The sequence below is a fragment of the Cotesia glomerata genome, linkage group LG6 (assembly GCF_020080835.1).
Source record: "Cotesia glomerata isolate CgM1 linkage group LG6, MPM_Cglom_v2.3, whole genome shotgun sequence".
Classification (NCBI taxonomy): Eukaryota; Metazoa; Arthropoda; class Insecta; order Hymenoptera; family Braconidae; genus Cotesia; species Cotesia glomerata.
The window spans coordinates 24,086,635-24,108,811 of record NC_058163.1 but is presented as its reverse complement, the minus strand read 5'-3'; the positions used below and the strand labels follow the sequence as shown (position 1 = coordinate 24,108,811).

General features: G+C 26.8%; 2 protein-coding genes across 3 annotated transcripts; one reads left to right on the top strand and one right to left on the bottom strand.

The window, feature by feature from the left end:
• Positions 1-172: 172 nt before the first annotated feature.
• Positions 173-5,395, bottom strand: LOC123267587. 2 transcript variants are annotated; one of them, XR_006510070.1, is made up of 4 exons: positions 5,282-5,395; positions 5,146-5,208; positions 2,090-2,707; positions 173-267 (listed from the first exon to the last, which is right to left on the bottom strand). XR_006510070.1 is itself a non-coding variant. In XM_044732303.1 (2 exons), exons 1-2 carry the CDS (start codon positions 5,185-5,187, stop codon positions 2,423-2,425), a joined length of 327 nt encoding a protein of 108 aa, XP_044588238.1. In that variant the 5' UTR covers positions 5,188-5,227; the 3' UTR covers positions 2,110-2,422. The 2 variants fall into 2 exon arrangements, 1 of the variants encoding a protein (XP_044588238.1); XM_044732303.1 differs by lacking the exons at positions 173-267; positions 5,282-5,395 and having other exon boundaries at positions 2,110-2,707; positions 5,146-5,227.
• A 3,476-nt stretch (positions 5,396-8,871) lies between these two features.
• On the top strand, positions 8,872-18,641 carry LOC123267551 (nuclear pore complex protein Nup153-like). Its single transcript, XM_044732232.1, has 4 exons — positions 8,872-9,192; positions 12,658-16,788; positions 18,261-18,385; positions 18,465-18,641. The coding sequence occupies exons 1-4, from the start codon at positions 9,121-9,123 to the stop codon at positions 18,535-18,537; spliced, it is 4,401 nt and encodes a 1,466-aa protein (XP_044588167.1). The 5' UTR covers positions 8,872-9,120; the 3' UTR covers positions 18,538-18,641.
• Positions 18,642-22,177: the final 3,536 nt, after the last annotated feature.

Below are 22,177 nucleotides of genomic sequence, written 5' to 3'. Positions count from 1 at the left end.
AAGACAACTCTTTATATTACACCTTATTTTATTTTCCTACACCTCCACATCCTCTGTGTTCATATATCTTCATTCTTCATAAATATACATATATATATATATATATATATATATATATATATATATATATATATTAACACATTATATTACATATGTGTTGCGTTAAGTTGGATGTATGGAAGAATTGCAATTCATAGCGGTTGAAGAAACACAGAAGTATTTTATATCGTCACCGCGTCATCGTTCTCCACTTCCTTGGTATCGCACCTAAATATTAATGCAAATAAATAAGATAAATAAAAATATTAAATAACTATTCGTATTGTATAGCCTTAATAATGTGGTATGTATTAATAATTATGCGGGTTACTACTGATAAAATTAAATACAATGAAATAAAACCTGGTAAGAAGTGTATAAACGGTTTGGTATTCAGGCCATGCTGACCAAGCTAAGTATTTTAAGAATTTATTTATTAATTATTTAAATAGACTATTCATAAATAATTGATAATTATCGGTACGTATTGATTGATTATGTGGGACAATTAGAAGACGGCAAAAAAATAAAATAGGGTAAATATTTACAAGTGGAGTCAACTACAATTTAATTAACATATTAATCACAGAACACATGATAACATTCTGATATTTCAGTGGTAATTGTTTAGTTATATGATCTATAATATTTTAATCCATGAAAATTATATTTAAAATTTTTTTTTTTAAATTGCATACTTTTTTTTTTCTTAAAGTTCGTCAAAAATAAAATAATTAAAAAAGAAAAATTTTTCTAAGTCAATTTTTTCATTAAAAAAAAATAGTATTTAAAAAAAATCAATTTTTTTTAATTATGAAAAATAAAAATTTCGGAGTAAAAATTTTTTTAATAAGATATGAAAATTTTGGGAAATATTTACAAGTGCGGTCAACTATTTTAATTTTAATTTTTTTTTTAAACGTATAAAAGAATGAACAATTAAAAAAAAAAAAGTTTATCACAATTTTAACAAATTTTCAAAAAAATTTATAAATTTTTTAGAAAATTGTGATATTAAATTTTTTTAAATTGTTCTTTTTTTTATGTACTTAAAAAAAATATATATCGAAAAAATCAAAAAAAGATAAAATATAAATTTTATCCAAAAATGTGAAAGACAAAATTATTTTCAATTTTTTAAGGCAAAAAAACTCTCAAAATCTTTATTTTATGTAAAAAATTAATAAATTTAATAAAATAAAATAAAAAATTAATAAATTCAATAAAAATAAAATAAAAAATTAGTAAAATTTAATGAAAAAAAAATTTTTAAATGTTAATTTTTCACCTAAATATGGCCAAAAAGAAGCTTGATTTTATTTGTAAATAATTACCAATAGGGTAAACATTTACAAGTGCGGTCAACTATTTTAATTTTCATTTTTTTGAACAAAATTTCTATTTGATTTTATTGATATATTTTTTTTTAAATACATAATAAAATGAATAATTAAAAAAAAAATTTTGGTTATCACAATTTTAACAAATTTTCAAAAAACTTTATAAATTTTTTAGAAAATTCTGAGTTTCAATTTTTTTTTAAATTGTTTGTTTTTTTATGTACTTTTCAAAAAAAAGATAAAATAAAAATTTTATCCAAAAACGAGAGCCAAAATTATTTCAAACTTTTGAAGGCAAAAAAGCTATCGAAATCTTTATTTTTTTTCTTTCATGATATTTTTTATCATAAATGAGCTGTAAAAACAAAAAATTTGAAAATGTTAATTTTTCACCTAAATATGGCCAAAAATAAGGTTGACCCCACTTGTAAATAATTACAAAAAATAGTGCCGATTGTGATATGACGAAACTCATTTATCGGTAAATAAAGAACTTTCAGTTTGGTTATGAGTCAAGGAAATAAAAAAAAAAAAAAAAAAAAAAAGGTTTTAACATATAAACATAAGATTAAAACGGACGTGAGTAAGTTTAAATGTAAAAGAAATACGTCAGATATTTAACAAACATCCTTATACACTCGTTCCCAGGAAAAGAGTTAAGCGCTTTCTCTTAACATACAACTCTTAACTATCAACGATCCAACACTCACCTCAATGTGATTTTACTCTGAAGAATTCATAGTTTTCTTGGTTCTCTACTATTCTACACTATTCTATTATATTGTCTACTACGACTACTTTCCCTGAGTTAAATTACATATAAATATACAGAAGAATACAAAGTATATTTATTTCTGAGTCGTACACAAGTTGAGTTGTCAATTGTTAATTCTTAACTTTTACTAAAAATTACGTAAAATAACAGAATTGATTTGTAATTTGTAGCTGCTTGAGGTTCCATTGTCTTCAGTATTTCTTATTGGCAGGATTTGTGCATAATTATAATTATATATTAATTTTCAAATTGTAAAAAAAGTCGATGATTAGCGGTCTCTTAATCTGACCCTAAACATTACTTTTTTACCATCTCTAAACAGCCTTAGATCTCGGATTATTTTAGCTTTATACTCCCGGAAAAAGATAAATAAGTGTACGTGAATCCATAGGAAAAAATTACAATCTGGAGTTTTATTGTAAATGTTTATAACCATGTTAGTGATGTTTTGCCGGGTAATTTGATTCATGTCATCTGTAATTCCGAGGTCTGCTAAAGTTGATATTATTTGGGTGTAGATTTCTTGTACTCCCACTTGCAATTCTTTATTAAACTGAAATTAAAAATTACTCTTCATTATAATCTTTATGCTTTTTTGTTTCTGTCAATAAATACATCTCAATAATTAGGTAATTTATACATACTTTAAACTCCAATTGTTTTAAAAATTTTTTATGATATTGAAACTTAGAGAAAGACAATTTTTAGAAATTTTTTGATAAAATATAGCAAGAAAAATTGATTAAAAAAAATTTATCTTCAGAAGCTTTAAAAAATTATAAGTGCAATTTTTTATTAATTATTTTTTAGAAGTAATTTATTAATTTTTATTTTCTTTTATTTTTTAAATAATACACTAAACTTAATGAAAATTAAGTTAGCCATCTAAAAATTTTTAGAATTTTTTTTTAATAAAAAAACTATTACAAAATAATAAAAAAAAATTTTTATTTGTAAGAAACTAGAAAAATTAAATGTGCAATTTTTTAAAAATATTTTTTAGTTCTAATTTAATAATTTAAAAAAAAATTAAAAACGTTGGCTAACTTTAGTGTTAAACCCTAATGAAAATTAAGTTAGCCGACATCTAAAAATTTTTAGAATTTTTTTTTTATTAAAAAAACTAGTAAAAAACTCGAAAAACTGAAGGTGCTGTTACGTTCCCAAATTTTGGGTAAATTAATTAAAATTATTTATGTCCAGATTTTGACCTCGTTCTGGCTTACTCCGCGAAGTCACTTTTAATATTTAAGTTTATAAAATTTTATGTTACTTTCAATTAACCTGCCTCAGGTAGGTGATTTTGGAGTGCCTAAACGCTGGCTAGCGCTTCGGCGATTTCACCAGTGTGGAAAACAGCTAATAAAAGCGCTTACACCCTGGAGGATAAGGTTTTAATAAAATCCATATTAATTGATTGACAATTAATAAAATTTATTTGAAAAGGATCAGGCAGGGTTCAGCCTCGGACCAGGAGATTGCTCCTCTGCCAAGTCCGAGGACTGACTGCTCCAGATGAAGTCTGAAGACAGAATGCATATCGAATAATAATTACAATGAGTTTTTATAATAAGTTTTTAGCGACGTTGCATCTCAGGTTACTCTATGAGAACATCAACGCAGTAGTCCAAATCTCACAACTTAGACTGTTTAGTCTACTGGGCTGCGTTGACGTTCGAGAAATCTCTTATCTCGAGGTATTTCTGTTACGAAATAAATACCTCGAGTAATAATTAATTAATTTAAATAATAATTTATTATTTTAAAATAAAATTTAAAATTTGCCAGAACGTAACGGTGCAATTTTTAAAAAATATTTTTTAGTTATAATTTAATTTAAAAAAGATCAAACAATTTAGTTCTAATAATAATTTAAAAAAAAATCAAAAAATTAAAAACGTCGGCTAACTTTAGTGTTATTAAACCCTACAGCAAAGCCATAAAGCGGGTTCCATTAGAAAAAAAAATAACAGTTACATTATATTTAATAATAGTACTTATAAGTAATATTAATAGTAATAGTAATAAATCCGTAATTATTAAAAATAAATTGAAAAATTTTCAATGAAAATTAAATTAGCCGATATCTAAAAATTTTTATAATTTTTTTTTATTGAAAAAATTACACTGATAGAAGGATTTATTTGTATTAAAAAATATTTGTTAATAGTTAACAAATCATTTATTAGAGACGACTTTTTAGTATTAAACAAATATTTCTTAATATTTAAAATGATTTATTTGTATTTAATAAATCTGATATTCATTTATTAAATATTAATAAATCTTTTTAAATACTAAACAATATTTGTTAAGGACTAAAAAGTGGTCTCTAATAAATGATTTGTTAAATATTAACAAATATTTTTAACTATAAAGAAATCCTTCTATCAGTGTATCACAGAAAACTTTATAGGCTAACTTTATTGTTATAAATTTTCAATGTCATAATTTAGCTACCAAAATTTGATAATGATAAGGATTAAAATTATTGATGGAATTATAATCAAAACAAATTAAATATTCTTAAATCACGCTAGAACATGTGATTACTTATTATTATTATAAACAAAATTCGACATTATGTTCCTCAAAATTATTAAAAATTTATATTACTAAATAAAAATTAGCCGACGTTTTTAATTTTGTTTTTTTTTTTTTTTAATAATTAAATTAAAACAAAATGATATTTTTTAAACTTACAGTTTTTTACAAATGAAATTTTTTTTTAATAATTTTTTCAATAAAAAAAAATTCTAAAAATTTTTAAATGTCGGATAATTTAATTTTCATAAAAAATGATGAATGTTAAAAAATTAATTCATCAAAAATCTAATTGTTAATTGTGGAAAAATTTAACCACGTAAAAATTATCTGTCAAAAATATTTTGTTGATTAAAAAATACCTTACTATAAAATAGTTAAATAATTATTTGTCAGAACTTTTGACATAAAAGAAAATAAATAAAATCAAACATACAATTTACTTACAATTGTAGACAAGCTTTTCCATACTTTCCTTCGTCTGGTCATAACGTTTGGAGAAGAAATAACCTAAACAAAGAAAAGCTCCAGTTAATGTCAACGCAACAATCACTCACAAACTTATGATGCAATTAATTGTTACCTTTATTGAATAATCACAGTTTTTTGGAAGATTTTTTCAAGTTCTGGTTGATGACATAAAAGTTCGGTCAAAGGTTAAGTACATGTATGAAGAATATAAGATCAAAGGCTCTGGAAAATTGATTGTCAACAAATCTTCAACCAACCATCAACAAAACAAATTTAAATTGGCAACTTACCTGCCATCTGCTTACAATCATTCAGGACTTAAGTAACAATTCATCAAATTTTTTTTATTTACAATTTTATTGATTGTTATAAATAATTTTAATGATTGCATTCTTTGATTTAAAAATTATTCAGCTGATAGTTAATTATTATTATTATGCTTTTATGCATTACTGTATAATTTTTTATTGTTAGTTAAATTTTTATGACATTAATTTAAAGTAAGCTGTCATTTAATAATTTTTTAGTTTGATATATTTATTATTTTATTTATTTATTTATTACTTGAAAACATCTCAACAGCCCGAAGGCCAATTACAGAGAATTCTGATTTACAATATGTAATACAAGAGGCGCGTTAACGGTTAGCAAAATACTTAACAATTATTGAGTTATTCAATAATAACAGAAACTTACATAGAATTTTAAAGAAATTTTAATACATTAATACACTAATGCTGGATGAAATTATTACATAATATAAGATATAATTTACATTATTATTAATATAAAGATATAATTTACAAACCTAATTGTTTTAGTGATACTATTTTCATCTAGTGTTAACTACCAGTGATGCAAGGGCACTAGGACTAATTGATGAAGAAGACTCAAGCAGGTCAAAATTATTACTTTGACGTACAATAATGTTACATGCATTAATCATTCTATATAATGGTGATGATGAAGTGAAATTATTTTTAATTTTTGGTGGATAGAAAGGCTGATCAGAGCGTAGTAATCTTTGAGGTACTTGTATAGGTATAATTTCAAGGAATCTGGGACATATAGTAAAGAAATTTTTTATTTTTTAAAATATTTCTGCTTGTCAATTTTTTTGCACTAATTTATTTATTTATTTATTTATTTATTTATTTATTCGATTTGAATGCCAAGGCATCAGCCAAATGGCAAAAATACAAAAGTAAGTAGTATAAAGTACATGTAAGAGTATAAACAGGTCTATATAAACATATTAACAATATTTAAATTAGAAGAAATAATCAACTAATTACAATCAGTCAAAGTGAAATGAAATAAGAGTAACAAGGAATTTAAAAATATAATATAACTGCCAGACTAAGTTAGATTTAATGCACTGCGTTATACCAAATTTAACAACTTGAAATTTCCTCAATGGTACACTGATAGAAGGATTTGTTTATAGTTAAAAATATTTGTTAATATTTAACAAATCATTTATTAGAGACCACTTTTTAGTCCTTAACAAATATTTCTTAGTATTTAAAAAGATTTATTAATATTTAATAAATGAATATCTGATTTATTAAATACAAACAAATCATTTTAAATACTAAGAAATATTTGTTTGATACTAAAAAATGGTCTCTAATAAATGATTTGTTAACTATTAACAAATATTTTTTTAATACAAATAAATCCTTCTATCAGTGTACCAGGTATTAGGCTCTCCTTGAGCTCAAGGTCATGGAAGAATTTATAAGCTTTTGTCTTGAAGGTGACAATACTAAGTGCATTGATGACATCAGGTGGTAATTCACGCCAAAGACGTATTGAAGAGATTAAAAATGAGTGTTCATAAGGAGCAGTTGAAAAATTGGGAATTTTAAATATGATGTTATTATTTCTGGCAGCTACTCTCTCGGAACGTCTGATATCAGGTGACTCTTGGACGAATAGGCTTCTGAGGAAACTAGGTTCACCAGAGCTGAAGAGTTTGTACAAAAAACAAGCCAAGAAATAATACCGCCTCGATTTGACTGTGATCCACTGTAAAGAGCGTCTATGAGGTGTAATATGTTCACCACGCTTCAGATTGAAAATAAATCTTATGCCATTGTTTATTAGACGCTGTAGCTTATAATCTAGCCTTTTTGATATATCTATCAAGACCAAAGAGCAGTAGTCAATGATAGGAATAATCATTGCAACAACCAGCAATTTTCGAGTTGAAGTAGATAAAATATTCTTCCTATATTTGAGGCTATTTAGAGCACCATAAACTTTACGAGAAATATGCGAAACGTGCAGATCCCAGGAGGGATTGGCTGATAAATCAACACCCAGATGTTTAATTGAGCTGACATATGGGATAACATTACCATCGATGATTATTTGTGGAAGATCACAGTCCTTGAGAATCTTCAATTTCCTATTACTCCCTAGGATCATTACTTTTGTCTTCACAAGGTTTAGTTCGAGGCCAACCTCCTTAGCCCAATCAGCAACAGCTTGAGCATCAGAATTTAATTTATGCGCAGCGTCATTTAATTGAGACGGATTGAAATTTAATAAAAAAAATTCTATAAATTATTATATATCTGCTACTTTAATTTTCATAAATTTTTTGCTAATTTTTAAGTCTTTTTATAAAAATAATTTGATAGTGAAGTTAGCTGTCAGCTGTCAATTTTAAAAATTTTTACATGTGGAATTTTTTTATAATAATTTCAATGACATTAAAGTCGATAATTTTTCTTTTAAATTAATTTAACAGATATTCAATAATTTTAAGAATTTTTGTTAGAAATAAATTACAGCAAAAAAGAATTAGAAAAAAAATTAACAAGTAGAAATTTAAAAAATAAAAAAATGCAATTTTAAAAAAAAAATTTTTTAGAACAAATTTGTTTGTTAAAAAAAATTAAAAAATGGTTGTGACAGCTAACTTTAATGTCATTAATTTTTGAATTTTTTTCAACAAATAAATCTTTTCTGGAAAATTATTTTATAAAAATTGTATTTATAATTTTTTAAAATTTCTACATGTCAATATTTTTTGTTCTCATTTTTTTTTTGCCATAATTTATTTATTAAAAAAATTCTAAAAATTATTAAATATCTATGGTACCGAAGTTAGCTGACTGTCAAATTTTTCAATTCTTATAACATAATTATTTACAATAAAAAAAATGCTTATAAAAATTTCAATTGATAATTTTTTTTAAATTTTCAAATGTGGAATTTTTTAATTAAATTTATTTTATAATAATAAAGTTAGTCGACATTTTTTAATTTTTTTATTTTTATTTTGCTTAATTTATTAAATTATAACAAAAAAATATTTTTTAAAAATTGCACTTATAGTTTTTGAAGTTTTTAACAGATGAAGAAAATTTTTTTTTACTTTTTTGTAATAATTCTTTAATAAAAAAAATCATAAAATTTTTTAAACGTCGGCCAACTTTATTTTCATTAAATTTTATTGTTATAAGATTCAATAATAATTTATAATGTTTGTCAACTTGGGTGTCATAAAAGTAATTAAAAAAAGATAAAGAATAATAATAATATAAATAAAAATTCAAAAATAAAAAATGACGGAATAAAACGTAACTGAAAAAAAAACTTTAAAAAAAAAACCATAGAGGCGCTTGATGTATGCGCCGGCCCTCTGGTGGCATTAGAGAGAATCTCTCGATGAATGTCGAGAGTTTGATGCGCGGTCCCTTCCACTCGTGAAGCTCCCGCTCTAACCACTAGCGTACTGTTGGGTTAAAACGGAAAATACATCCATCATTAAGAATGCTCCCGATAATTATTGAATCCCCACTTGCCGTGTGAATAATAACAATTAATAAGTGTAAATTAAATAAAGTTTTAGTTTTTGGTCTCAAGTATATACCCGTGATACAGTGAAAGAAAAACGTTAAGTAATATAATAATAAATAAATAACCAGCGCGTGCAAAATGGCCAAGAGAAATAACAACAACTCGGCTGGAAGACGGTCCTACGGTGAGAAGCCATACGATGTCAACAACGTGAGTTCAATTAGCTATTAATAACCAACTCAAACACTTGCTCAATAATTATTCCTCTTTGTATAAATAATAAATAAATACGGTATTATTGTTGGTGTGATTGTCGTCTGACAAGTAGCCTTGCTGAGATCTTGCTTTTTTTTTCTTTAAATAGGTCAGCAACTCATCTGGATTTTTGACATTTAATTTTTTATTTACCTCTAAAATTTTATAAAAAAATTCAACTATACGTTTAATTAAACACAATAATTCTTTTTAATCAAAAAAGATCTCTAGAATCCTCGAGAATTAAATATATCTTCCACGCACGCCATGCTCTGTACTTAACCTCAAAGTTACGACATCACTCGACACATTGATATTGATTAAAAAAGTTTGACATTTTAGAAATTTTTTCTTAGTAAATTAATTATAAATAAATAATTAAAAATTATTTAATGCATAAGATGTAAAGATTTCAGAGGGAATATGGATCAATTAATAAAATGCTACTGCATCTCTTAGGTCGCTTCAGTTAGTCAGAAAATTATTGACTTGATGTATTATATTTATTGTTTAATTTTATTTAAAGTTTTTTTTTTATATTGTAACGAGTACGTGATTTTAAATATACATATGTCGGGATTAGTTTATCTGACATGAATGCTAAATAAATTTAGAGCTAATATTTAATATTATTGTGTTTGAATTTTTATGACACTGAAGTTAGCAGACGTCTAAAAATTTTTTATTTTTTTTTATTAATTAAATTACAACTAAAAAGATATTTATAAAAAATTGCACTTATCGTTTTTCAAGTTTTTTTCATGTGAAATTTTTTTTTCTTAATTGTCTAATTGAAATTTTTTCAGTAAAAAATTATAATACTAAAGTTAGCCGACATTTTTTATTTTTTTATTTTTTTTTCATTAATTAATTTATAACTAAAAAATATTTTTAAAAAATTGCACTTATAGTTTTTCAAGTTTTTACAAATGAAATTTTTTTGTACTAATTTTTTAAATAAAAAAAATTATAAAAATTTTTAAATGTCGGCTAACTTCATTACAATAAATTTTATCACAATGAAGTTAGTAGACGTCTAAGAATTTTTGATTTTTTTATTAATTAAATTACAACTAAAAAGATATTTATAAAAAAATTGCACTTCATTTTTCAAGTTTTTTACATGTAATATTTTTTTTCTTAATTGTCTCATTGAAATTTTTTCAATAAAAAATTTCTAAAAATTTTTGATTTTTTTTATTACTTAAATTACAACTAAAAAGATATTTATAAAAAATTGCACTTATCGTTTTTCAAGTTTTTTACATGTGAAATTTTTTTTTCTTAATTGTCTAATTGAAATTTTTTCAGTAAAAAATTATAATACTAAAGTTAGCCGACATTTTTAAATTTTTTATTTTTTTTTCATTAATTAATTTATAACTAAAAAATATTTTTAAAAAATTGCACTTATAGTTTTTCAAGTTTTTACAAATGAAATTTTTTTGTACTAATTTTTTAAATAAAAAAAATTCTAAAAATTTTTAAATGTCGGCTAACTTAATTTTCATTAAAAAATTTATAAAAATTTTGAAATGTCGGCTAACTTCATTACCATAAATTTTATCACAATGAAGTTAGCAGACGTCTAAGAATTTTTGATTTTTTTATTAATTAAATTACAACTAAAAAGATATTTATAAAAAAATTGCACTTCATTTTTCAAGTTTTTTACATGTAATATTTTTTTTCTTAATTGTCTCATTGAAATTTTTTCAATAAAAAATTTCTAAAAATTTTTGATTTTTTTTATTACTTAAATTACAACTAAAAAGATATTTATAAAAAATTGCACTTATCATTTTTCAAGTTTTTTACATGTGAAATTTTTTTTCTTATTTGTCTAATTTAAATTTTTTCAATAAAAAATTTGCAAATTTCGGCTAACTTGATTTTCATAAATTTTTAACATTGTATAAGTAGTTACTATGTATAATTTTCAAATATTGTATAATTGTGTATATTTATGTCTTGTACAGAGCCTGAAGAAGCTGAGAAAATACAGCAAAATTTTGCGACCTAAGATTTTATTAATTGATCCATTATTTCATAGCTTGTCTATTTTATAAAGAAATTAAACTAAATTATAATCAATGATTTAGATCAAAATTATAATTTTTGCCGAATAAATTAAGGAGAGGCAATGTCAGGAATGACTATCTGCGTTTACCAAGAAGTAATTCTGCTATCTGAAAATTCTTTCCTAATTCATGGCATAAAAATTTGGAATTCATTAATAAAGTTAGCCGACATTTGTGATTTTTTTATTTTGCTTAATTTATTAAATTATAACTAAAAATTTTTTTTGTAATATTTCTTTAATAAAAAAAATCATAAAATTTTTTAGATGTCTGCTAACTTTATTTTCATAAATATTGACACCATTGAAAATTTTAAATAAGCTTGTTTTAATTTCTTCTTGCAATCAATATAATTACCATTGATCTTATAATTTAACATGTTAGTTATTAATTAATATCGGTCTTTAAAATTGTATTGCAAACACTGTATCAAATGTATACTTGTAAACAATTAAATTTATATATTGTTGATGGTCCTGAAGGAGCTTAGAACTCCAGGATCAAATAAAATTTATTATCTATCTATAGGGTAAAAGTACCGTTTTTGGCCACCTTAACACTGTTTTTTGCCAGTTAAAATTTGAATTAATTTATAATATTATAACCATATTTTTGTTGAGGTTTAAAAGGATTTTATTAAAACAAATTGAGTTTGTAATGGTTTATTAATATAAATTAATTTCTACACTGAGAAAAAAAAATACTTTTATTACGAAAATTTTCTTGATACAAGAATTTATGTTCTTGAAAATTTTCAAGAATATATATTCTTATCTAAAGAAATTGTTAAATTGATTGAAATAATTTTTTCTCATCTCCGGGCGGAAAGCGTCAATTTTCCTCCCGCTGCGCTAAACGAAAATGCCGCTTTCCGCCTCCGTCGAGGAGAAAAATAGTATACACACCACGGGCAGTAAATAAGAAAGCCTCAGATCACATGTTTATTGACCTCGGCTTCGCCTCGGACAACAATTACATGTGATCTGAGACATTTCTTATTTTACTGCCCTAGATGTGTAATATACTATTAATTAATTTAAATAAAGCTATTCTTTTGTTTATCTATTATACAAAGATAAATATTGATGTTCTTCTCTTCAGAAATTAATAATAATAGAATATTTGATCGTCAGCGAGTTTCTTGAGCCAAGAAATTGTTAATTGAGCAAAAGTATTTTTTTTTCTCAGTGTATCGTTTATTTGAACAATAAATGGTACAGTGACCACAAACGGTACTTCTACCCTATTTTTTCTAAAATCTTTACATCTTATTTTGATGTTGGATTTTAATAGTAACCATTATTTAATACAATATTAATTAATGAAAATAAAATTTCAGTCATTTGTGAAGAAAATGGCCACTAGAGTAACAGATTTAATACCCCAGAGATCCTGGATAAGCAAGTGGTTCAATTCTCCAGGAAACGGGCTAGCTGATCAAGACACAGAGGAGCAGGACGTTGAGGAAGAGTCACTGCAGCCGCCTTCAAAGCGGCCTTGCATACGACTAGACGTAACTCACCCCTCAGATACCTTTAAAATCCAGTCGCGTAATCGTAACACAAACAATGTTAATGCAAACACTATTAGCAACCACAATATTAATTACACAGCTCGTAGAATTAGTACCGAGCATTACGAGGACGCTGACGAAACAATGTCAAGTTTTCCGCAGCCAATTGCTGGGTCCAGTAGATCTTTCGTAGCTTCTACGCCTACGCTGCGTGTCCCTGTTAGGTTGACTCACACCAAGTCAGATATTACCCCTCTTGCTCACCAGCAATACCAGCAGCCCCAACACCAACACCAACCCCAGCCCCAACAACACCAGCAGCACGAAGCAAATGCAAACGGTGCAGATGACAATTCCGAGTCTAGTGAAAGCACCAGCGGGTGTAGTTCCTTAATTCCCCAGACTAGCAGACAAGACGGACTGTCTAACTTTATAATTTACCCATTCGCCAGTAATAAAAAATTAAATAGTGATAATAAATTATCGTTTACAAACCACCTGCAGTCAAAGTCTCTGCTGTTTAATGGCAGAGACTCGCTGAGCTCTAGACGACCGAGTTTCAACGCGTCGATGGTCAGCAATGACAACAGTCCCCTAGAACGCGCTGCTGGTCTCTCCTCGCCGTTTTACAGCGGAAACACAACCTTCGGAGGTTCTAACGCGATCGGGAATTTCCGGGCGACAAGAAGACCCGGTCAGATCAATGACTTCCAGCTTAGAGTGCCCAAAAGGTCGAGTGTCCGTGTGAAACCTTCGAATTCCTCCACGACAGACGTCACGGGGATGAGCCAGACCGCTAAAAGGATCTTAGAGACTTTAGAACATTTTTCTTCGCCTATTACAGACGCAAAGAAAATTCCCGTAAAGACTCCACTGAGTACTTTTGCGTCGAGAAAGCGCGCTAGGGAAGAAGAGAGTAATATAAATAGCACTGCGTCTAATGTCGCTCCTATTGGACTGAGACACTTGACCAGAGAGCTGGCAGTTCCCACGGTTCCTGATATGCTAAAACTCAAGAGACGCCAGAGACTGACCAATACTACTCTAGCTGCCAGGAAAATTGTGTCAGCTCACAGCGAACCTGCGCCTCAGGTTAAATCTAATGAGTATCATCTTAGAACTGAGACAGATGATAAAAAATTCATGGGGAAACTTAGGGCTAAGGGTAAAAAGAAAATTGATGAAGAGCCCAAGGAGGAACTTAATTTGGCGCATATTCCTTTACCTATTACTACTTTGCCCAGTTTTGATATTCCGATTTCTGAAGTTAAGAATAATTCTAATTCTACTGCTATTGCTACTTCTTCTATTATTAATAATATTAATAAAAAAGATTCTGGGCCAGAGCTAGAGACTAAGAAAACTTCTAATTCTCCGTCCAAAGAAACGGGGCTGTTTAAATTTTCTAGTCCGATAAAATTGGACGGAGCTAATACTAGTCTCGAGTCAGACGGGCAACAATTTACTTTTTCAAAACCTATTAATTTAAATGAAGAAACATCTCCGAAGATTGTTAAGCCTAATTTTAATTTCAATTCTACTACAAGTCAGCCCTCGACAAACTTTTTGTGGTCCGGATCGTCCACAGCTCCGAGACCCAAAGAGAAAAAAATAGAGCCTGAAAGTAAAGTTGAATTGCAAGCTGGAAGCGTTTTGGATGTTCTGGTGAAAAAAAGCGGCAAAGCTGAAGAAATTTGGGAATGTAGAGAGTGCTTTATTAAAAATAACGACAGTAATGATCAGTGTGTCGCTTGTAAAGCTCGAAAGTCAGATTCTAAGGTCTCTAATTCATCAGTTGATCCGTCTGAAGGACAAACGCAATTTGGAATGCAGTTTAAATTGAACGATAAATGGGAATGTGAGTCTTGTTTAGTAAGAAATCCAGCTACTGAGAACAATTGTCTGTCTTGTTCAACGCAACGGCAAGATAAGAGTAGCAAGAGTTCTAATAAATTATTCTCGAGCTTCAGTTCTAAGGTTGAAACTTCAAAGGAAGAAACTAAAGCTAAAGCTAAAGCTGAAGAGAAAAAGCCCGAAGAAACGTGGGAATGTCCGGGGTGTATGTTAAAGAATCCTTCTAATGTGATAACATGTCCTTGCTGCAACGCGTCCAAGCCAGGATTAGTCAAGACAGTAAAAAACAGTCTGCCTGTGGTTAAAATTCAGCAGAATGCTGCACAAAAATGGGAATGTCCTGCTTGTATGGTGAGAAATGAATTAACGGCTTTATCTTGCGTATGTTGTGAGACACCCTGTCCTAATAAATCTTCTGAGACAAAATCTGTGCAAGCTCCAACGCTAACAGTACCAATTACCAGCGGGTTTGGGGATAAATTCAAAAAACCACCTGGTTCGTGGACTTGCGACGCTTGTATGGTTCAAAACAAAGCTGAGGTAACTGAGTGTGTTTCTTGTAGTACTTTGAAACCCGGAGCGACTCCTTTGAAAAAGGAGGAAGAGAAGAAAGAAGCTCCTAAATTCACTTTCGGAATTCCAGCTAGTGCGAAGATTGATGAGAAAAAGACTGGTGCTACAAATGGATTTACATTTGCGCCGCCTACGAGTCAGCCGTTTACTTTTGGCATTCCTAAAACCTCAGAAACATCAGAGCCTACGAGTTTCAAATTTTCCTCGCCCATTATTGCACCCAAAGCTACGGAAATTCCTCCTGTTAGTAGTACAGTCAGTGGGTTTACTTTTGGAGTTCCTAAGACTGTTGAGAAAGTCGAGGATAATAAACCAGTGTTTTCTTTTGGAACTCCTAAAATTGTAGAGAAAGAAAAAGTATTTTCTAATCCGGCTACTAGTGTTAATTCACAAGAAAAAGATAAAGTTGAAAAAACTACTCCGGGATTTTCATTTGTCTCTCCGGAAAATGTTGCAAGTGCGAGTTGTGATGTTGGAGCTTCTTCTACAGTTTTCACATTTTCTGAACCCAAAAATTTAAATACAACTGAGAATATTAAATTTGGACAGAGCCAGGCTGCACCAGTAACAGCTCCAGTGTCTGCAGCTGCTCCAGTAACAACTTCTTCGGGATTTTCATTCACGAGTCCGATATTTCCGGACTCTTCATCAGCTCCTCCAGAAAAAAAAGCCGCAATCTCTTTTGGAAGTTCTGCACCAACTGCTGCTCCAGTTTTTGGATTAAATTCTGCAGCTAAGCCTGAAGAAAAATCCTCCTCATTGTTTGAAATTGCAGATAAGTCTAAGACGTCTTTTGGGTTAGAAAAAAAATCCGGAGGATTTGGTGAGGAAAAAACAGAAACTACTTTTGGTGGGGATAAGCCGATGTTTAATGTTGCAGCATCTACGGCGCCAACTTTTGGATCTGTACCTTCTGTACCTACTACTGCAACAATAACTCCCTCGTTATTTGGCTCCACTACAGCGCCACAAAGTAGTATTTTTGGAACTGGTACTCCCAATTTTGGATCTACTACGGCGCAAAATATATTTTCAGCTAAACCTGCTGATACTCCGGCGCCTGCGGCGAGTAATCAAGGGCTGTTTTCATTTGGAGCTACGTCGGGACAAAATACTCAGAATTCTACTGGAGGGTTCAATTTTAGTGGAGCTAATACGAATAATACGGCGCAAAAACCGATGTTTAGTTTTGGAAGTAATTCTGTTGCTCCGGCTCCGGCTCAGGCTCAGGCGACGGCTACGGCTACGGCTACGGCTACGGCTACTGAAACGGGATTTGGAAGTACGTTTGGGAGCGCTGCTACGTCCCAACCACCGCCGTTCTCCTTCAATGCACCCAAAGCTGAGCCACCGGCTTTTGGACAACCGTCCGCTACACCGCTTCCTAGTATTTTTAATAATCAAGCTTCCGGAACATTGGGACAGAATTCTGGGAATAGTAATATGTTTCATTTTGGATCTCCTGCTCCCGCCACTGGGTCTTCTACTGCCAGTGGATCTACTGGATTTAATTTTAATACTGGGTTAAATGTAAGTATTTTTTGAAATTTTTTTATTATTTAGATTTTTGTGATTGAAATTATTTTTAAAGTAAATTTCTACTTTAACTTTTTTATTTATAATTTTTATTATAACTTTAAAAAAAAAAAAATAATAAAATAATTTTTATTTTAACTTTTTAAAGTAGATTTTTAGCTTAGTTTTAAAGTAATAATTCATGGTTTTCAATTTTTGATATTAAGGCGGATAGAAAAATTTTTTAATGGAAGTTCAAAATTTAATTTTGTAAAAAAAATGTCTCGTGATTTTTTCTTGAGTTCAATGCAAAAGATGCAATTTTAAAATTAAGATTTTTATAATTAGCAAATATCTAAATGATCTATATTTAAGAAATTACCTTGTATCTTGAGAACTATTAACATTTTTGAAGATATAAGCTCATCTCGATTCTACACTCATCGAGACCTTTCATTTGAGTACCCACATCAATTTTTCATATATTTTATATATTTATGTATATTATATATATAAATATATGAAAAATATATCAAAAATGCATGTGGGTACTCAAATAAAAGCTCTCGATGAGTGTAACATTGAGATGAGCTTATATCTCTAAAAACGTCAATAGTTAAGAAAGTACAGTGCGATTTAACAAATATCTTGTGAACTATTGACATTTTTTAAGATATAAGCTCATCGTAATATTACACTCATCGAGACCTTTCATTTGAGTACCCACATCAATTTTTCATATATTTTATATATTTATGTATATTATATATATATATATAAATATATGAAAAATATATCAAAAATGCATGTGGGTACTCAAATGAAAGCTCTTGATGAGTGTAACCTCGGAATGAGTTTATATCTTTAAAAATATCAATAATCAAGAAATTACCTTTTATCTTGTGAAATATTGACATTTTTGATTATATAAGCTCATCCCGATGCTACACTCATCGAGACCTTTCATTTGAGTACCCACATCAATTTTTCATATATTTTATATATTTATGTATATTATATATATATATAAATATATGAAAAATATATCAAAAATGCATGTGGGTACTCAAATGAAAGCTCTTGATGAGTGTAACCTCGGAATGAGTTGATATCTATAAAAATGTCAATAATTAAAAAATTACCTTTTATCTTGTGAAATATTGACATTTTTAATTATATAAGCTCATCCCGATGCTACACTCATCGAGACCTTTCATTTGATTACCCACATACATTTTTCATATATTTATATATATCATATATATGTATATATGAAAAATATATCAAAAATGCATGTGGGTACTCAAATGAAAGCTCTTGATAAGTATAACATCGGGATAAGCTTATATCTTTAAAAACGTCAATATTTAAATTAAATTTTCCATAACTTTATTCTTAAAACTGTTTTTACAAGACTAATATTTTTAGCAAAAGTCTTGAATCAAGTAATGAAGTATTAATTAATTAATAACTAAATTTTGTTCCAGGCACCACCAACACCATCAGGTGGGTTTAAATTTAATCCCATGCCTTCAACACCGGGAATCGCCTTTGATCCTAACACACCTCCGGCATTCAATTTCACTGGTGGCAGTGCAGTAGCCCAATTTAGGTAACTAATTAATTTTATATTCAAATAATTATAATTAACAGTATAAATTAAATAAAAAAAAATTAACTTTTAATTTCAGCGCGGCACCACAACAAGCTGTAACGCAAAGAAAAATAAAACGAGCAGTAAGAAGAGCACATCCACGAACTTGAATAATTGTTATAATAATTATTTTAAAAAATAAATTTAAATCTAAAAAAATTTTTGCAACAATGTGCGGTTAATTCGTGTGTTTAAAAAAAAAATAAATAAATAAGTTATCAACTGTATAATTAATTAACATAATACAAATTACGCGAGATAGATTAATAAGAAGCCAAAAAGACAGTTGTAATTATTCACGCGTCAACAACTTTAGATTGACATACTCTATAAATATTTTTACAAAAAATATATAAAATAATTTTAACAAAAAAATTTTTTTAAGTACGAAAATAATTTTCCGTGCTTTAAAATTTTTTTTTGTTGATATTAAAATTGTAATTGTAAAAATATCTGAGTAATTTTATTAAAAATTTCTTCTTTAAATTTTGACAGTTTACTTTAAATTTATTAAATAAATTTGTTTATAATTTTAACGTTTATTTTTTTTTTTTTTCTTAATTTACCTTTTTCCTTAATTGTATAATTTTGTTAAAAAAAAAGTCTCAATTTTTGTTGCAAATTATTTAAAATTAAAAAAAAAAAAACTGTATTAGTTTAATTATAATTTAGTTAAGACACTCGGGGAATAGTTTAATAAATATAAATTTTTTTAGACCGCTGTTTCTCGAAAAAAATAAAATAATAAAATATGAAAAGAAAATAAACGTAAAAATTAAAAATATTGTAACATAATACGAAAATGGCATTCGGATAGTACAAATAATAAATTACGATTTACCCAATCGTTTCCATTGAGTAGATAAAATTTTATATTTTTTTTATATATAAAAAAAAACCAAATGATTAATAATCTTATAAATAATTAAATAAAAAAAAAGAAAAAACTGAATGCCATTTTCGTTAGAATATTAAATGATAATTATTATTATTATTAATTATAGCAATGATAAAAAAAATATTTGCTAAGTGTTTTATTGTAGGAAAAAAATACTAAGTGGACAAAATAAAAAAAAAAATATAAATTTAAATTAAATCATTGTTTTTAAATAGTTATTAGTTTTAGCAACTAATTCATTATTATTATTATTATTAATTTGTGAAAAAATTATTTGATAAGTATTCTTTAAATTCACTCTAATTTTATTTTTACCAGCAATTGATGTAATTCCACGCTATTATTTTTGTCTTGTTTAAAATCTTCATTTTCTGACTGAAGATGATAATAAAAATTTGTTATCATAATTAAAAAAAAAAAAAATAATGGATATTTTTATTGTTTTTTTATTCCTGATATTTAATAACTTGGAGAAAATTTTTTATGCGTTAGTTACTTTTAGTGATCACTTAAACTTTTATTACTGTTCATAACTTCATAATTGGTAAATAATTATCAATTTATTATAATTTTTAAATTTTTTTTTACTAAACTTTCTCGTGTTAAATAACTTTCAGAAATAAAAAAAAATTTCTAATAATCTATATTATTAAGAGGATGAAAATAATTTTGTCATATAAAAAAATCGATTTTTTTTAGGAAAATTTAGTGTCATTGCAAAGGTCTTAGATTTGTGCCTTTTCAAGGTTTCATTTCATTCTCACCGATGGTCAATTTTTTATGAAGTATTGAGATTGCATTCGAAAAAGCTCTATCTCAAGATAAATAATTAAGAAATTACCTTTTATCTTGTGAACTATTGACATTTTTAAAGATATAAGCTCATCCTGATGTTACACTCATCAAGACCTTTCATTTGAGTACCCACATCAATTTTTCATATATTTTATATATTTATATATTATATATATGTATATATGAAAAATATATGAAAAGTGCATGTGGGTACTCAAATAAAAGCTCTTGATGAGTGTAACATCGATATGAGCTTATATCCTTAAAAACGTCAATAGTTAAGAAAGTACAGTGCAATTCAACTAATATCTTGTGAACTATTAACATTTTTAAAGATATAAGCTCATCCTGGTGTTACACTCATCAAGACCTTTCATTTGAGTACCCACATCAATTTTTCATATATTTTATATATTATATATATGTATACATGAAAAATATATGAAAAGTGCATGTGGGTATTCAAATGAAAGCTCTTGATGAATGTAACATCAGGATGAGCTTATATTTTTAGAATTATCAATAATTAAGAAATGATCTTGTATTTTGTCAACTACTGATATTTTTAAAGATATAAGCTCATCCCGATGTTGTACTCATCGAGACCTTTCATTTGAGTGCCCACATCAATTTTTCATATATTTTATATATTTATATATTTCACAAATTATATATATATATATATATATATATATATATATATATATATATATATATATATATGTCTATATATAAAAGTGCATGTGGGTACTCAAATGAAAGCTCTTGATGAGTATAACATCGAAATCAGCTTATATCTTTAAAAACATCAATAATTAAGAAATGACCTGGTATCTTGCCAACTACTGACATTTTTAATGATATAAGCTCATTCCGATGTTACGCTAATTGAGACCTTTCATTTGAGTACCCACATCAATTTTTCATATATTTTATATATTTATGTATATTATATATATGTATATATGAAAAATATATGAAAAGTGCATGTGGGTACTCAAATGATAGCTCTTAACGAGTGTAACATTGTAATGAGCTTATATCTTTAAAATCATCAATAATTAAAAAAGTACAGTGCAATTTAACAAAAGTCATCATTTAATAAACGAAAATTTTATTTATTTATATTTCACAAGTCAATGCAGTCACGTAGTGACTGCAATGTTGCAAATTTTTAATTTAAAAAAAAAATGGATTAATTTTATCTCATAAAATAAATTGTTCTTAATTTTAATTATCATTTATTTATCATTATAATCTGTCAACAATTGTGTAAAAAAAACAATTAAACTAATAGGGTAAAGACACTAATAATTAATCTCATTTAATTAAAAATAAAAATAAAGAAGAAATAATGTATATATACATTGTTTTTAATCCTTTTATTAAAGAAAATGTACTTAAAAATAACTAATTAATTTTTAATAGTAATAATTATAATATTTAACCAACGCTGTTGTTATAATTATTAAAATAGTAAAAATAATCATTAGAAAATTTTAAATACTTACAAACTATATACGGTTACATTTTAATTGACTATTTAATAGTCAGCTTTTTAAAAATTATAATACAAATAAATAGAAAGAAGTGATGACGCGTTTTACCGATCAACCACCAGTGACTTTACCCTATTTTATTTATTTATTTATTTATTTATTTATTTATTTATTCAATTAATTAATTATTTCAATAAAAGTTTATTTTAACTTAATATTTTTTTTTTGTAATTAATTAATTACAAGGAAATAAGAAAAAGCAAATCTACACGAAACAAAAGCCTTTGTTTATACTCGTAATTTATTATTACGTTTCAATAATTAAATTAAATTAAATTTCTTTACAAATGACGATTGGAATAAGCCTATTTTTTTTTTTTCGGCAAGACTTATTGACCTCAATTGACCTTAAGGCATTACAACAAAATTAATCCACCTTGATAACAGTCAAGTGATTGAAAAAAAATAATTAATACATTAAAAAAGTATATAAAAAATTGTGAATAGTTAATAAAATAAAATGGTCAATAAATTCTGCTATTATTTTAAATCAATCGC

Excerpts from the sequence above, each read along its gene's own strand:
- LOC123267587 (XM_044732303.1), bottom strand. The coding sequence starts at position 5,187 with ATGACCAGACGAAGGAAAGTATGGAAAAGCTTGTCTACAATT. Across the intron at positions 2,708-5,145 it reads GGAAAAGCTTGTCTACAATT|TTTAATAAAGAATTGCAAGT; the intron begins GTAAGTAAATTG and ends TTTTAATTTCAG.
- LOC123267551 (XM_044732232.1), top strand. The coding sequence starts at position 9,121 with ATGGCCAAGAGAAATAACAACAACTCGGCTGGAAGACGGTCCTACGGT. Across the intron at positions 16,789-18,260 it reads ATTTTAATACTGGGTTAAAT|GCACCACCAACACCATCAGG; the intron begins GTAAGTATTTTT and ends ATTTTGTTCCAG. Across the intron at positions 18,386-18,464 it reads AGTGCAGTAGCCCAATTTAG|CGCGGCACCACAACAAGCTG; the intron begins GTAACTAATTAA and ends TTTTAATTTCAG.